Here is an 18277-nt window from a genome sequence, read left to right as displayed (position 1 = left end):
GAACAACAACAACCAAAACACCTGCTTTCTTTTTGACATGATATTTGAAGACATTACTGTGTCATGTTTTCCTTCACCAAGTCAAGCTCAGAGCCCTTTCACTGTTTCTGGGGCATGACCTCTGGGTACACTTTAGTTGATCATTACTCCTCTCAAAGTGTGAAGCCAGGTCAAGCCCAGACTTATCATCTTGGGTTTTCAAGAGCTACCCTGCCAGCCAGTCTACTGTATCTACCCACAGGTTGTTTCCAGGACTTTACAGTACAGATACCCAGAATCAGCCAGTCTCTTCAGTGTCCCTTAAATAAAGCGATGATAGTTCTTCCTTCTTTGGTCTGTCTGAAAGATACAAGGGAAGTTTAAGTTATGATAATACCTTATAATAATATGATTTCAAGAACCTACCATATGCACTGTGCTGATGCTGGGGAAATGACTCATAGTCTCTGCCATCTTGGAGCTAACCGTAAGCTTCCTAGATGGACAGTAAAAAACTGAACAAAGAAATTAGTGTTTGCAAATTTCAGGAAATACCGTGAAGCTAAGAGCCCTGGGGTGCTGTGCTAGAGAATTAGGACGTGTAGATTTGTGCGTAGGAAACCTGATTTAGATAGGATTGTCGCAAAGGCCTCTCTGGGGAGACAGTACTGAAGAGACACCTGAAGGATAGTCAGAGGCTGGATCTGTGCAGAGTGAAGGAAGAGGAGGAGGAGAGACCGCATGTGCTGGGATCTGAGGCGAGAAGAGCTTCGTTGCTCAAAGAAGCTCCAAGGGACTGCGGTGCAGAGAGTGTTAAGGGCAGAGGCCAAATCCAAAGGGCTTTGCAAGTCACTTAAAGATTTGAACTTTTCCCTGAAAGCAAAGGGGATTTCTTTTCTGAAGACATTTAAGCCAAAGTGTGTGTGTGCGTGTGTGTGTGTGCGTGTGTCTGAGAGAGAGAGAGAGAGAGAGAGAGAGAGAGAGAGAGAGAGAGATTTTAATTTTAGAAAGATCTCCCAGACAGCAGTGTGGGAAGGAAGGTTTGTGGTCCGGCCCTATGGTGCGTGTGTGGTGGCGGAGGCTGACTGGTCAGAGCCCATTCTGTGCTTCCATCAGGGACCCTAGGGTGTCAAGTAAGAGCCCTGCAGTAGAACTCAGGGCATGGTCGTCCTCCAGGTGGGGCTTGTCCCGAAGAAGCTCAGGCAAGAATGAAGAAACTTCTTGGGAAGGAGCCAGCACCTCAGACCTGGGGCCGTTGGTCAGGTCCTTCCAATGTCTTCCTCTCTCCCCTGGGGACCTGGAAAGCCACCTGACACTAGGGTCCCAATGACTCCAGGAGGAAGAGCAGCTCTATTTGTAGGAGGAGCCTGAAATGAAAACCTGAGTCTTCCTGAGTTACAGATTGGAGACACAAGGGAGAGATGTCAGATGAACAGAGACCAAACTGAGCTTCGATATACACCCATAACCCTCGTCTTTTCAGTCTGGCCTGCTGGCTGTCTTAAAAGTTCGGTGAGGATCCAGGGTAGTGAGGAGGTAGGGTGGCCAGTGGGGACACCGGCCGGGGAAGGGTAGCCCTTCTCTCCCCCTCCCCCACTTCCTTCCCATTCTTTTCAACCTCCTCCAGTCCTTCAAACCACAGTCTAGACCACAACCCAGGGTGACGAAGGATTCAACCTTAACTTCCCTCCGACCTTGACCTCTGTAGGTAGGGCCTCACACGCAGACAGTACAGGAGGAAAGAACTCCTGTTTTGTTACCTAGCTTCTGGGGTTGAGAAAAGCCAACCTGCTCTGAGCCAGAGTGGAGGAGGAGTGGGGAGAGGTGAAGTTAGCGGTGGGAAAGAGGAGACATTTGAGTGGAGAACAGAAAGTCCATGGAGAAATTTTATCCGTTTCTGCTGCGTGGATTCTATAATGAAAAAATTTCCTTATCTCTTCAATGAACTATCAGTAGAATATGAATTTCTCCTGTTATATAGAATTGGAATTTTGGGGGGAGCTGTCATTAATTGAAGTTCTCTCTCTGTCTTGATGGGTAGTACAGGGTGTGTCCATGTGTGAACGGCTGTAAAAGAAAGGGTGTGTGCCACACACACACACACACACACACACACGTTTCTATTGGTTTTGTCTTGACTTTTCCTTGCCTGCAGTGTCTGGCCACTCATGAATCCTGTGAGTGTCAAAATTCTAGATTAGTGTTGACTCATAAAAGGGAAGAATCTGGTACTGCCAGAACCCTGGCACAGTGTTCTGTAATTGCATTATATTTCATAATTGTTTGGAGCTGGATTATTTGTCCAATTCCATCACACATGATTGTTTCCTTCTCTTGCCTTATAAATTGGATAAAGCTCTTATCAGTATTCACTCAGCTGTGGGAAATGGCCTGAGTTTTTCAGGCCCCCTCACCGTGCTTAAACAGAATTTTAATGTATCTAAAAATACCAGGCCCAATGCTGTTTGTTTAACACCGTTATTGCAGAGCCCTCTTTTTTTTTTTTTTTTTTTTTTTTTTTAGTAATCAATGGGTTTTATTTTCCTAGAACTGAAATCATCTACGGTTCTCAGAGCTAAACTTCCAAAGCTACAGTCAGCAATTTTTCATCAGAGCCCAAGGGAGGGGGGCAAGGGTGAAAGAGACAAGAGACGGAAGAGCCAAATAGACCACCAGAAAGAGGTTGGGAGAGGGCGCTTATTTCCCTCTGGCCTCTCTGTGGGTTACAAATTGGATCTGATGACAACACTGAGGGGACCAGGTGAGGGTATGTGGATGAGAAATGACACCAGAAGGAACACCAAAGCCCCAACTACAACAAGAAAAGTCATCAAGCCCCAAACAGAAGGGGAGCCTCCAAGTGCACCTCAGAAATGGGGGCAACAGTGGGGAAGAAAGGAGCAGAGTGGGGAGCACACAAAGGGATGGGGGGGTCTTTAAAATTTTTTTTTTGCAATTTTCTTTTATTAAAAACATTTCCTAAAAAATGTGTTTTTTCCTTTATGTCTGGGTGACGTATATGACTGTAGGCTGGCCTTGAGCACTGTGGGGAGAGGGAAAAGGGCAGCTAAGGGTCTCCCCAGGGCATCCCATCTCTGGCCTGAGGTCTAAAGGTGGATGGATACTCCTCAACACTCCCATCCGAGCTGGGTGAAGTCAACCCTTCAGATCTCAGGTCCTTGACCCAAAGAACTTGGAAGACCCCAAATCTTTTGATGATAAACTGTAACTCCCATAACACCTAGGGTTGGTGTAAGAGAATGGGCATTGTCAACCATCACGGATTTATGGAAGGGAGCCCCTCTCCCACAAGCTGTCCCACTTTCCCTGAATCCAGGTAGCTGGGAGAACAGGTGTGGGAGGAAGGGACAGGATGCCATCCTCTTGCCCACTCCCCCAAGCCAATTTGAAGATTGCCCCTCCCAGGCCCCAGAAGCCCACCGTGCTACTTATTCTCCATCCCTTCCACTCATAGCCCTGATCCCAACCAACCCAGAGGTCTAGAATGCCCGGGGAAGGGCGAGAGGGGTGTCAGAAGATGGAAATAGCCAGTCCAGGCCCTAACAAATACACTGGGAAACAGCTCCAGGCAGGGAGGGACACAGTGGCCTCATCTCATCCCACAGAGCAGAAGACATGGACCTGACTCAGGTCACAGGGGTGTGGGGACATGGAGGTGAGGGCCAGGTGGCCTGCCCCATCTGGGTCAATCACCAGGGTCTGAGCTCAGAAGGGGGAGAGTGAGTGGAAGAGGAGAGTGGGTTGGGGTGGGGAAGGGGTTCCCAGTTTGCAGGCCATGGCCAGTTTCCCCAGTAGCACCCAGACAGCAGCAGGAACGGGGCGGGGGCTCCTCTTGAAACATTGGTGGCTACAGGCTCTCATGATCTCTGATGCCCGGGGCCTCAGCATCTTCCTTGGCAGCCTCTTCCTCTTCTTCCTCCTCTTCTTCCTCCTGAGGAGGCCCCCGGCCAGAGCCCGGCTCAGAGGGGGTGCTGTTCTTCTCCGCCTCCACTGGAACGGGCCTCTCACCCTCCAAGGTGGCCCCTTCCTTCTCCTCCCCTTCGGGGTCTTCTGTCTCCTTGGGACGTTTGGGGGAGTCCTCCAGCAGGTCTCCCGCTCTCCTCTTCAGCGCCCCCTTCTCATTCTTCTCCTTGGTCGGCTCATCAATGACCAGCTTCCCTTCCTCATCACTGCTCCCTTCGGCATTCCCCTTCTTATCGCCATCACCCTCGGTGGCTTCGGGCTCGGGCTCTTCCACACAGCTCTTTTTCTGGGACGACTGGTAGCCAGAAGCCTTGACGGTAGGGTTGTTCTCGATCTCCCACAGCCCCTCGCTGAACCCTTTCCGTTTGTTGGGCTTGCCAAACTTCTCCTTGGACTCCTCGTAAGGGAAGAGGTCTTTGGGGCCCAGGAATGCCGTCTCGTGGGTCCCGAAAAAAAAGACTTGGTATTTGTTGGCTGTTGATTTCACGGCAGCCTCAGGCATCTCGTCAATCCGGGCCGGCCAGTGTGGGTAGCCCTTCATCTTGGCGAACACCAGGTCCCCGCATTTGTACTCCTTCTGCCGGTTGGATCGCGACATGGCGGGGCTCCGGGCGCCCCGGGCTCCGCGCCGGGCCGGAAAGCGCGAGCCCAAGTTTGCGCGTGCGGCGGTGGCGGCGCCGCTCCGCTCCGGCCCTCGCGCGGCCCCCGCCTCGATGGTGGCCCCCGGCCCGGGCTCCGGCGCGGCCACCCAGAGCCCTCTTTTTGACCAAACCAGTCCCAGCTGCAGAAAGCAAAGAATACAATGAATAGATATCCATAAAACAGGAGCACCTCTAACCGGCAGATCTCAGATGGAGAGCTGGGTATTCGCTGCCCGGGGTCAGCAGACAGGGTCTTTGGCGGCCACTCCTGCAGGCGCGCAGCCACGAAACCAGCCTTCTTGGAGTCCCGTGTAGACGGTCTCGGGACCTGCTTGGGCGGGGACAGAGGCTCTCTGTGTGGCAGGCAAGGCACTGGGCCAGCGGGGATATTGGGACCCAGCAGACCTGATGTCTGGCTCCCGTTATCACTCCCTCACCTGTACTGGTAGGCACTGTGCCACATGCTTTAATGTGTATTTGCTTTCCAACGGTCTGGTGGAGGACATGCAGCTGGTGTGATTTCCGTCTACAGGGGAGAGATTATGGCTCAGAGAGGCTTCATATCACAATTACAAGTCGGGGACTTCACTGTGTCTTGAACCTTTGCCTTCTGACTCTACGTCCAGTGCTCTTTTCCATGACGTTTTGCTGGTGTCATATAATCCCTGGGGCAAATGCTTTCCGGTCGCGAAAGAAAAGCCTCGAGTCAGAGAAGGGCGGAGGTGGTTGGGTTTGAACTTCCTTGGACGTCAGTGGAGATTTCAGCAGAGGGGGAAGAGAAGGAGGTCTTAGGCCTCTGCCCAAAGTTGGCTCAATGTTCCTGGAGATGGTGTAGACCAGGGAACGTTCACTAAGGCAGCCTCGAATCTGCAAACATGGAGGTAGCGGAGGCCCACCCCTGGGCTTGAGCTGACATCCTTTGCGCTAGACTCCGTGGGACCTGGGTCTTCCTAGCCGCAGCAGCAGCAGCCCTGGGTTATTATGAAGTAACTAAGGATTTAAAAATACCCCAACTTGTGTATGTTCATGAGCAAGGGCAGCACAGTCTTTTAACTGAAAGAGCCATCAGCACTTGCCCTGTTAGAGGGATTTGATATAATATAAAAGAAAACACTCATGATTTTAACTTTCGTTGTTAGCTGTAATATTCTTAACAATCGTAGTGTATCCCTAAGTGTTTTTTTTTGAGTTCAGTAGTCTAGTTAAAAAGAGGAACATCAAAAAAATCAAAATTTCTAAAAATGGTTCCTGGGTAGGATTTATTTAAAATCTACTTATGTATTAATATATACAAATAACAAATATAAACAATGTCAAAACGCAAGAAACACAATCAGGTATTTAAAATTCTCTCTTATTATTCAACTAAGACAAAGCTGTTCTATTTTTCTTTTTAAAGAAACCTTTCTTGAGTGAGCAGTCACTAAAATTACTGGTGATACAGCATAAAGTATTTTGCAGTTTTACAAGTGCATCTTAGTTTCTCGTGTGTTTCTTTCCTTCTGATCCTCATCTGTACATCGCACTGCATTGAAAACCTTTTCTGTTCTTTCCTGGATGGGGCTCTCTCTTTGTACCTTTGTCCTTGCTCCCTGCCGATCTCTGGCCCGGCTCCTTCGGTGAACAGGTCCTTGGCTTGTATGTGACACCTCAACCCTTGTCTCAGCAGCAGTGGCTGGTGGGACCATCTAGACCAGGGACTTGTCTTCCTTTGATGACAACACTTTGGTCCCCAGCACTGGACAGGGCTGCTCTTGAGCTCTGCGCCCCCTGATCCAGGGTTTGGCCAGATCTACCTGAGCAATGTGGTGGATGGTGCCAGCATTTCCTTTGCTCTTCATAGCCTTCTTCTCTTTAGAATGAGAAAGGACAACTAAAGGGAACTCAGATCCATTACAAGGCTTCTGGAGGAGGGGTCACCGCTGTTCTTGCTAACAGCAGACAGGAAGAGGTTTAAATTAAGATGCAACCAACGGTTCCATCCAATGGTCTAGACCAACCAAAGGTCTAGTTCCTGGTTAAGACACACACCTGAAGATTTATATAGACCAGTGACCCTCAATCAGGGGACTAATGTCCAACATTAGTATCACATGGAAAGGTGTTTCAGAATATTCTGGCCCAGGCCTCTGTCTACATTCATTGAGCCAGAATCTCCATGGGGACTCATCTTTGGAAAAAGTTGTCAGGGGATGCTGACACACCTCTTAGTGAAGAGCCACTGGTTTAGAAAAAATGGTTGTTTGGAGGCCACATGACAACCAGGCTGTGATGTGTTTCCTTCAGGCCTTTCATCTACAGCAAGCACTGTTTTGTAGGGCACCGAGGTATTGCTCCAAATGCGTGTCCTGGGGAGGCTGAGCTCCTGGGTGCTCAGGAGAACGAATGCACAGCATGTTCTGTCGTCTTCACTCTGCAAAGTAGTGTAGTTAGCTGCCTTCCCGGGGGAGGGCTATGCTCAGAGCCATGGGCTGTGATGAGCAGACTCCACTCCTGGCTCTGTTTGTTAAATTAGCACGCTTGACTCCTCTGGGCTTCAGTCTCTTGCTGGTAAGAAGATTAGACTGGGTGATGTGTTATGTCCTCTAAAGTTCTAGGCTACTTTGAGTTCAACTTAAAAAAAAACAACACGCAAAACTTAAAGTATGATACAAGTGATCTATTGTAGAAAACCATAAAACTTTGGAGTAAGCAAAAAGAAAAGAAAAACTTCATTATCCCATGACCCCACCACCCTGAGGCGACCTTTAGATATCAGTTCTTTCAGTCTTTGTGCAAAGATAAACATAGATATGCATGTGTGCACATAACTAAAAATACATATATTTTAATACAGTATGCATTTTGTAAAAAGGTGATCAGATTGTGTATTGTCCTGTAATCTGTCTCTTTAGTTAATATGACAAGAACACAGGAACACCTTTCCATGCTACTAAATGCACATTTGATACCTTGAACTTGGGGGCAGATAGCTTACTGATCAAGAGCCGTGTCTTGGAGACTGACACTGGCTCTGCTCTGTACTCACCATGTAACCTTGAGCGGATTACCTCACCTCTCTACATCTCAATTTCTTCCCATGGAAAATGGCCATAACAGTAATGTCCACTTCATAAAGTGTTCTGAGGATGAAAATCAGACAGTGTGTGTTAAGTACTTAGTGAAGTGCCTGGTAAGTGCCCACAGGAAGGACCCAATAAATGGTAACTAAAAATGCTGCATATCATTTCATTTTACTAATGTGCATAATTTCACCAATCCTCTGTTACTGCTTATTTAGATTTTTCTTTGCTATTATACACAGTGCTGTGCTGATTGTTTTACAGGTAAATATTTGTATATATTCTTAGGACGTACTCCTAAAAGCAGAATTGCTGAGCTAAACAAAGGGCACAAACATTTTAAAGATGTCAATACATAGAGCCCAAGTCTCCTACAGAAAAATTACAGCTGTCTGTGAGAGTGACCTTCCCCACATCTAAGGGATGTAGTTTTTTTTCTTTTTTCTTTTCCTTTCTTTCTTTTTTCTTTTTGAATTTAAAGGGAAGGGAAAATGGTGTCATTATTTTATTTTGCATTTATTCTTATAAACCTACTCACTTTGCCCACTTCTCTGCTGCACTGTTTGCCTCTTTATTGATGATTTGTAGGAATATTCATACATTTAGAGTAGCAGGCATCTGCTTTCATTTATTAATTCATGAGGGCCAGCTCTGTAGCCCAGCGCTGGGGTAAGTGCTAGTGGTAAACAGATAGCCCAGTCCTTGCCCCTGTGGATGCAAGGTTCAGGGAGGAAAATGGAGATTCAAGAAATGATTTAACCTGCAATAAAGGAGGATCACAGGGCTATCCTGGAAGACTTCCTGGAGGCAGTGATGAATGAAGAGAAGCTGAAGAAAGAGAACTTAGCCAGGTACAGATGGGGTTCCAGGTGTGTAGGAACATTTTTCTTAGCTGGTTCTTTGCCTTTTAAAAAAAAACTTGGCTCATGGTCTATGCTGATATCTCAAGGTTTTTAAATTAGTAAAATCTGTAAATATTTATAGTCACGTATATTTTCTACCATTGGTGATTTACTTGGAAAATCTACCTATGAGGTTTTTACTTAAAAGTTTTGGTACTGGGACTTCCCTGGTGGTGCAGTGGTTAAGAATCCGCCTGCCAGTGCAGGGGACACGGGTTCGAGCCCTGGTCCGGGAAGATCCCACATGCCGCGGAGCAACTAAGCCCATGAGCCACAACTACTGAGCTTGTGCTCTAGAGCTTGCAAGCCACAACTACTGAGCCTGTGTGCCACAACTACTGAAGCCCGCATGCCTGCAGCCCATGCTCCACAACAAGAGAAGCCACCGCAATGAGAAGCCTGTGCACTGCAACGAAGAGTAGCCCCCGCTCCTTGCAATTAGAAAAAAAGCCCACATGCAGCAAAAAAGACCCAACACAGCCAAAAAAAAAAAAAAAATTTTGGTACTACTGGAATTCTTCATCCTAAGTGTGACAGATATGTGTTTAAAATAAACACCAAATATTGGGCTTCTAAAACTATCTTGTGGGTCTGAGTTCAGGGACGGTAAGACTAACCTTTACAATGATCTTTTAAAACCTATGCTCAGTGGTAATAGAAGCTGGATAGGAGGAAAAATGTCTTAATTCACAGGAGAATTGTGAACGGGGAAAGTTTGTATTCACCTCTCTCTTATGAGCTGTCTGATTTGTAGTACCTCAAGCTTTTAACAAATCTATATGGCCCCAGGTTGCTCTGTTGGTATAAGAAAGTTTTCTATCAAACTAATTCATGCTAAGTTGTGAATGACTGAATAAGCTGTCTGTCCCTACTCTATTTACATTTGGACAGAACACCATAATAAAAGGATAATGCTTATACAAAAATGGCAGAATTTCAGACATCCAAGTCAGACTGAATATGGGAGATAAAGTTTTGGTTAAATGAATTTCTACCTGCATTCCTTGACCTACTCACAAAAGCAGCAGTTCCAGGCAGATGCTGAGAGTTGAGAGGTATAGAGTCTATTGGTTAAGAGAGTGAACTATAGAGGTAGAATAGCAGGGTCCAATTCTAGTTCTGCCATTTCCTAGCTGTGTGACTATGGGCAAGTTCATTAACCTCTCTGTGCTTCAGCATTCTCATCTGTAAAATGGTAATGAATGATGGTACCCATCTCATAGTAAAGGTGAGAGGACTGAATGATTTATTAAATGTATGGTACCCAGAACACTGCTTGATACAAAGCAAGTGCTCAATAGATAATAGTAACTGTTATTTTGATTGAGGACCTTTCCTTGAGAAAAAATTAGAAAGTTGGCATCCTCTCTTTACCCATACCCTAGGGATTTTGATACTGTCTTGGTCTTCCTGTTACCTTCCTAACTCTCTTTTTCCTTTTTTTTTTCAATTTATATGTTACCATACCCATGATAATTTATACAATCCCATCCTTAGTTGTCATCTTTTTTCTCCCACTCCTCTCTCCCTGGACCACCTTTGCTTCCCTTGCTCCATTTATCACCTCTTTGAGTGGTTTCTCAAATTCATATCACCAGCCTATCTGTATATAACATTTGAATATTTTGTCAGTTAACAGTTGTGTGTGTGTGTGCGTGTTTGCTGTACTGATATAAAAAACAGTGTAAACTGGCTTAAATGATAAAGAAGTTCATTTTCTGAAAAATCCATAATATATGGCTTCAGGTATGGTTTGATCTAGGGGCTCCCATGAGAGACCAAGGCCTCAGATTTTCTCATTTATTTTCTCTGCTTTCCTTGGGATTGGGCCCATCATCTGAGAGCCAGGACCTTACTAGAATCTATAAAGTACTCATGTTTCTTGTTTTCCCACCATGCCACTGACAGGGAAGAGAGAGCCTCTGTCCATAGCTTCAGAGGGGAATCAGTTCTAGTACACTCCGTAGCTTAAAATCTGGGCACTACTTTACGAAAAGAAGTATAAATGAATACTGAGAGGCAAAACCAGCAGATATTCACTACAAGTGTACTGCTTTTCCTCAAATTCATCAAAACACAACCAAGGTGGTACTTGATTCTTATGTTCTGACTTTACTAATTCTGTTGGGACGGTTACCATTCTCCTATTTTCTGAGTTCAAAATCTCAGCATTCAAATTTATTGTTTCCTATTCCTGTAACTCCACTGGCATTCCAGCTACTGGGTCCTAGAATACACTCCATCCATGTTGATGCTCCACTCATTAGTCTAGCTCCTCCGTACAAGCCCCACCTGCTCTGTGTAACATTCTGTTGACACTGGGGTCCACAGGGACCCATCTGCCCAATTCCTATGACAGGGATGTCCAGCATTCATGGGCATTTCTTATTATATCCTGTTTTATACTGTTACTTATCTCTGCCTTACTTCCCCTCCTACGTTTACTGCCCAACTGAATTTGGAGTGAGTGCCTCCAGGCAATCTGGTATTTCCCTGAGTCTTCCCACACCACCCGGCACAAGCTCTCCGGGTTGCAGAGACACAGTTGAAGCGTCTGTTGACTGAGGGAGCCCCAGGTCCCATGGAGGCAAGCTGGGGTAGGATTCTCTGCAGTCGGCATGGAACTTGGGGCAAGCCTAGGTCTTGACAGCTGCCCAGTGGTGCGCCCTGCGGAAACGTGGGTCCATGGCATGTGAAGAGATGTGACAGAGAAAGTTGGAGGAATGCTGCCTCATACAAGGTTAGCATTTTCTTGAGTATATGAGGTTTCAGCGCCTTGATAGGGTAGTATGTTTGTGAATCTGCACGGACGGGGTTATGAGCTGAATCGTTATGGGCTGAATCCCCCATCCCTCAAATTCATATGTTAAAGTCCTCAGCACCCTGTGGAATGTGACTATACTTGGAGAAAGGGTCTTTAAGGAGGTTGTTAAGTTAAAACGGGGTCATACGGTGGGCCTCAATCCAAAATGACTGGTGTCCTTATAAGAAGAGGAGATTAGGACACAGACACACACAGAGGGAAGACCATGTGAAGACACCTGGAGAAGACAGCTGTCTGCAAACCAGGGAGGGAGGCCCCAGAAGAAACCAACCCCACCTACACCTTGATCTCGGACTTCTAGTCTCCAAATTGTGAGAAAATCAATTTCCGTTTTTGAAGCCCCCCAGTCTGGGATGCCTTATTATGGCAGCCCTAGCAAACAATACAGGGGGCGTAGTGGATTGTGTTTTGTGAATGAATTTGACGGCACAATCTCTCTTTTATGAACAGAAGTACATAAGGTGAGCGTCTCCTCTCATTCCTTGGACTGCAGCACTGTCAGCACTGCTGGGCATGGCGGATGCCTCCCCAGGGACACACTAGCAGTGCTGGGTGCTCCGCCCTTTACACACATCCGTGTGCATGGGAGCTCCACTCCGCTCTGCCCTGTCTCATAGCCACGTTCATGTACTGACGAGCTGTAGCATATGATGGGTCCTATTTTGAACCTCATAAGCTATCAAAGACCTGATTTCTACAACAGCACAACCTAAGCTGGGATCCTCTGCAAGTCAGAGGTGGTATTTGTATGATATAAAGTGGACACAATAATTTGGTAACTGGCTAAAATTAAGAGGAAGATTCAGACATGCGTGCGTTATACATCTCTCTCGAAAAAGATCTGGTTTATCATCATTGCTTTGAGTAGAAGTTTCTAAAGTGTCTTTCTTTTCTTTGAGGAATGTGTTGTCCTTCAGAAGGATTCTACCTCCTCTTTAACCAAAGGGCCTGTGTCACGTGATGTGATGCAAAGTTTTGGTAATAAGGCCGCATTTAGCTCTCTTCATGCCTCACACACATTTTCTTTTTGCAAAGGTTTCTCCCATTTTTTTGCTGATAGATCTCACTGTTTGGTCACAGGAACTGTGGATGGTACGATGAGAAGACACTACTTATCTATCAGAACGTAGAAGCGGACACTTGAGGGTGGTGCTAATGTCAAGTACCAACGGTAAGCAGTTTTTGTAAGACTTTCATGGAGGAATGGAGAGTCTCTTTTAAAGATGAAATGATTTTTGCAATTGCAAGGGGAGAGAAGAAGAGGCAAGGCTCTGGGGTTTCTCTGGTAAATGCAACACTCATTCAAAGGGTCAAACTAACATCTCTAGAAAAGTCACAGCACAGGTTCATCCTGAGAAAAGAGTTAGGTAAACATTTTTATTTTCTGTTGTAAGCGTGTGTATGCATACGTGTGTGTGTGTGGATTTAATAGAAAATAGCACCTCAAGTAAGGGCGGTTGTGGTGGAGAGTGGAAACTTGGAGGGGGCTGTGGATGTCTGGTGTTAAAGCAACACCCCCTCCTAAACTGAACCTGGCCCTCAACGCTGGTCACCATGACCGACCAAACACAGCCAAAGAGCTGTGATACGATGGACACAAGTACATTAACGTGGAAATCAAGTTATCACTCTTTTGAGGGTCAAACTCCAGGGTGCTCAAGAACCACCTTTGGATGGTTGTTAAAACAGATTCCAGGAATTCTTCTCCCCAAGGTTCGGGTTCAGTACTTCTGGGGTGAGGACCTGGCATCTGCATTTTTAGCGAACGTAGCGAATTCAGCTTGGGAACCGCTGACCTAGAAGGCCCCATTTCTGGGCAGCAGATGGACCTGCCTGTCCCCTTGCTGATAAAACCTGCCAGTAAGCCACGCAGCCTGGCTGTGTAACAGAGATAATACCGCAAACGGAACCTGGATGAGTCATGTGTAAACTTATTAAGTTCAAATGTTTTCATAAGCAACTTATCGTTTCCCAAAATCAGGTTAGAATAGATTTTGGAGGGAGTCTTTGGGCTTGCTTGTCAGAAACAATAGTATAGGTAGATTTGGGGATGTTGCCACCCAAGGAATGGATTCTGTCTTCGCAGGGGCACAAATCTTGCCTGACGATCTGATGACTAATTGCACCGGACTCCTCTGCAAGGGTCCTGCTGCGGGTCACACATATGCTTTGCCTCTTACGTGGAATTCAGTAAACCAACTGCCTGTTAATAGCCATTCACTCACTTTAAAATTGTCCCAGGAGGTTCTTTTCTTTCTATCCCACGGAATTTAGAGCCTCTACTGGGGAATGGGCCTCAGTCTTGGCTAAGTTAACTCTTCAGGTGTTATTTCCATCAGGATAAACTCGAGAAGGGGGGCTCTCGATCCCTCACAAATTACAGAGGCAGCATTCTGTGGGACATTTATGTAATTTGTAGCCCTGTATTTAACTGAATCCTAAAACAATTTAGATTTTAATGCAAAACTAGTTTGATACGGATCGTTGCTCTTTCCAGCCACTGATGAAATGATGTAACAAAAACACAAAAGTTTTCTCAAGGTTCATTGCTGTTTCACTGGCCTTTAACATGTAGACAGGAATTTTTTTATGGGCCAGTCTATAAAACCTCATCGTATATCTCAGTCCATTAGTGTTTCTCAAAGTCTAACTCACAATACTGTCGTCAAACTCTTAAGTTGCAAAGACATGTTTTTTTGTCAAGTCAAAATCCAGTTTAAGTGGTGGAAAACAATGCTGTCTTCTATTAAATGTGTATTTAAGTTGTGATGCAGCAATTAGGTAATTTGGATGCTTCTCTGCCTGTCATGGGAACTGGCAAGACACACATCCACTTCTATGTTTATGACATAATCTTTTTTTTTTCTTTTCCATTATGGTTTATTACAGGCTATTGAATATCGTTCCCTGTGCTCTGCAGTAGGACCTTGTTGTTGATCCGTTCTGTATATAACACTTTGCATCTGCTAACCCCAAACTCCCAATCCATTCCTCCTCCACCCACCTTCCCCCCTATTACATAATCTTACTATCATATATTGGAATGACTGTAAAACACTGATGAACCCATTGCCTGACTATTATCAGAAAGGATTGTATCAACTAAAATTACTCTGGTTGGCCAAGCTTTCTGAGAGTTGAGTTGGACTCTGTCCTAACTGGACCGTTCTAAAGGAACAACTCATTCAGAGTTAAATAAAATAATGAATGTTCTGGGTAAAATTTGAAGCTCTAGTCACGTTGAAGACTATTTTTATAGTCTTTGTTCTTGGGGTGACCTAAGGTCTGCTCCTCAAGTACCCATTTTTTGTTCATCCTGAGACTGAACAGGCAGCCTGCGTGAGGTGGGCTGTGGTCAAGGCAGAGGAGAGACTTCTGTGTTGGCTTACGGCCATGTCCACTTGGAAGCGTACACCTGTCTCAGCTCTGGAATTGCTTCTCTAATCTTCATCTTCTGAACGCAGTAGATTTACCGCGAAGCTGCTGACACTTACCTGTCAGGCCCTCCCCTTGTAAGAGACCCTTCCAAGGCCCTGGGAGTGGCCTCCAGCATGTCTTCACGTGGACATATATTTTTGTAAAATTTGCTGAAAGAAGACATTTAACCTCAGTCAATTAACACCGCTATCTCTTGGCTCTCCAACTTAACTTCTGGCACACTTTCCCTCATCTTGGGTAGCATTGGAGTGGCCCTGGGCAAATTTTTTAAAAATAGACTCTGTTTAGAGCTGTATTAGGTTCAGGGTAAAACTGAATGACAAATACAGAGAATTGCCATCTACTCCCTGCCTCCTCACATACATTCCCTCCCCCACGATCAACATCCCTCCCCAGAGTGGTACACCTGTTATAATCAATGAATCTACCATGACACATCATCATCACCCAAAGTCCACAGTTTACATTAGGGTTCACTCTTGGTGTTGAACATTCTATGGGTTTAGACAAATGTGTAATGACATGTATCCATCATTGCAGCTTCATATAGAATAATTTCACTGCCCTAAAAATCCTCCGTGGTCCACCTAGTCTTCCCTCCCTTCTTCTAGCCCTGGCAACCACTGATCTTTTCACTGTCCTCATAGTTTTGCCTTTTCTACAATGTCATATAGTTGGAATCATACAGTATGTAGCCTTTTCAGATTGGCTTCTTTCACTTAGTCATATGCATTTAAGGTTCCTCCGTGTCTTTCATGGGTTAAGAGCTCATTTATTTTTTTATGTTGAACAGTATTTCATTGTTTGGATGTATCACAGTTTGTTTATCCAGTCACCTACTGAGAGCATCTTGGTTGCTTCCATGTTTTGGCAATTATGAAGAAAACTGCTATCAAGCCCTGGACGATTTTGAGATAACTCAGGAAAGGCAAGATGGTAGTATATTTACCTTGGGTTTATTGGAATACACGTATATGATTTGTAGTCACTTCCATGTCTCATCCAGCATCGCTAGCTATCCCAGTGCAGGAACAGCTTCCAGGAATGCTTGTACCACAAACTGCACCAGCTCCCCTAGCATCATGGCCCAGAGGTGCTGGGCCACATGCCATCTTCTAGTTTGTGCTGTTCATCACCTGGTCCCCAAAATGTGTGGGTGGTGGAGGAGAAACAAGGTTTGAAAGGTATGGAGCCAGAGGCCAGTGTGTGAAAATTTCATCAGATGTATGACATTGTACGTTGAAGATTTGGTTCTCATCAACACCTAGTTGAGTGGAAGTTCTCTCTTGTCAGGAATATAATTGTTAATGCAGCATCTTTCTATCAACTGTGCAAGAGGACAGACTGAACTATCTTTCTATTCTCTGTGTAGAGCATACACAACACTTTTGTCTTATGAAGAGGTGCTCAAAGAACATCCAACCAAAAAATGAAGAAAAAAAGTATTATAGCGCTATGTTAGTAATTTAGTTAATAAAAATAGTATGTCTTTGTTGCATTTTATGCTCTGTGTGTAGTATTTGTCAGTTTAAACTATAATTTGCTGAGATTCCTTTTCTCAGTTATATATTAAATGTACTTCTGTAGCAACTCTATAATTTTGTATTCTTTCTTATTAAAGAGGGAGCCTAAGATGGTAGAGTCTTCTGGCACTAAGTCTAGATCCTTCCATAACCTTTGGCTTCTTTATCTTAAGATCTGGCTGCTTTTTGTGGCATCTGACCAATTTTTTTCTGTCACATCTAGGCCACTTTAATACCTAACAATAAAGTGCATATTATTTTAATAGGCTCTTGACTCACAGTGAAATTAATGTTTAAAGGCTTTAACGTTTAGAGGCAGTGTTTAAAGGAAGAAGTGTTGTAGGTACTTCATCCCTCCCATCCTCACCCATCCGAGCGCATCTGTGGGGTATTGACTCTCCTGTACATGCTGAATATCTTAGTATGAATGGAGGGATTCCTAAATTTGTCTTTTAGAAGGACTCTTTCATCATATATTAAAAGTATTGCTATTACACTTATGGAATAATTAAACAGTGTTTAAAAATTCTGCAAAACTCTTATGTAGTCTTAATGTTAAGATCAGTTATTGAGGGCTTCCCTGCTGGTGCAGTGGTTGAGAGTCTGCCTGCTGACGCAGGGGACACAGGTTCGTGCCCCGGTCCAGGAGGATCCCACATGCCACGGAGCGGCTGGGCCCGTGAGCCATGGTCGCTGAGCCTGCGCGTCCAGAGCCTGTGCTCCGCAGCGGGAGAGACCACAACAGTGAGAGGCCCGTGTACTGCAAAAAAAAAAAGATCAGTTATTGATCTTTTATTACAACATAAACAAGCTCTACTATTTTGCCTAAGGGACAGTTGATTATTGTTAACTATATTTAAACTTCTTTAATAAAATTTTTCTATACTTGTTTTTTAACTTATTTGTAGAACACTGAAAAAGGTCATAAATAATGACATTGTCTGTCTATGGAATATGCTATGAGGACTGGGCTTATTTAACAGTGAATAGAGAATTGATATAAATTTCTAAGCAGCTATGTTCCCCAAACCCGACTCTTGTTGTCATTTATTTGTGATTTGAGATTAAATTTGGTTATTTTACTTGAGCTAAACACATTTCAACCTCATTTAGGTGGGCAGTTTTAGCTTCAGAAAGATGAGAATTTACATATTTTGGTCTTAAAAAGAGCTATAATAAAGGATTCTAAATCTTTAAATGGCCAGTTTAAATAGGGTATAGCTAGAAAAGGTTGGGCTACCTTTAATTCTGTGAGTTGCCTGAGTATTGCTGATGGCAGTATAGGGAACAGCCAGTGCATTGTTCTGTGTCTGGACAGTCTGCTCCGATTCCTCTTCTGAGAGTGGACTGTGTGTGCTGTACATGTCCCCTCTCACACCTTTACCACAAGACACATCACAATTACATAAAGCTGGTGAGCATTGCAAATCATAACACTCTGGAAATACATTTTCTGGCATTGCCTTCAATTGTGCAAATGTTATGGAGCTGTCCTTAAATTATGCAAATTGTGTTATAAAAAGGAAACAACATAGGAAGAACTATGTCAGTGTCATATCAAAATGACTACAATGCTGTATAAAAGAAAAATGACTTGTAAATTTGATTTCATTCATTCATTATCAGCAACATGCTTTTAGATACAGAAAACTTTTCTGATCGTACAGGCCTAACTGGAGTTCTAAAACACCAGATTTGGTATATTGCAAACATCCCTGAGGGGTTGAAGTCAAATCATTTGTGTCTTCAGATTGAAATCCTCACCTCCTTCCCCAGCCACTGCCCTGCATTCGGCACGGTTTTCGGCACAACCGATGCAAGGACAGTGCGACACTGGGGCCTTTGCTCTCAGAAGGCTTCAGTTTAGAGCGATGGGAAAGAAACCAACGAACAAATGCATACGTAACATGCGGGCCACACAAAG

The 18277-nt window shown here is 44.8% G+C and overlaps 1 protein-coding gene across 1 annotated transcript; it reads right to left on the bottom strand.

The window, feature by feature from the left end:
• Positions 1 to 2921: 2921 nt before the first annotated feature.
• LOC308625994 (hepatoma-derived growth factor) lies at positions 2922 to 4700 on the bottom strand. The gene has a single exon (XM_081250694.1). It carries the CDS (start codon positions 4559 to 4561, stop codon positions 3848 to 3850), a length of 714 nt encoding a protein of 237 aa, XP_081106820.1. The 5' UTR covers positions 4562 to 4700; the 3' UTR covers positions 2922 to 3847.
• Positions 4701 to 18277: the final 13577 nt, after the last annotated feature.

This window comes from Mesoplodon bidens, assembly GCF_964165515.1.
Source record: "Mesoplodon bidens genome assembly, chromosome: 12".
Classification (NCBI taxonomy): Eukaryota; Metazoa; Chordata; class Mammalia; order Artiodactyla; family Ziphiidae; genus Mesoplodon; species Mesoplodon bidens.
The sequence above is the reverse complement of the archived record's forward strand: the minus strand, read 5'-3'. Positions and strand labels throughout refer to the sequence as shown.

Coding starts and splice junctions, on each gene's coding strand:
- LOC308625994 (XM_081250694.1), bottom strand. CDS start 4,561: ATGTCGCGATCCAACCGGCAGAAGGAGTACAAATGCGGGGACCTGGTG.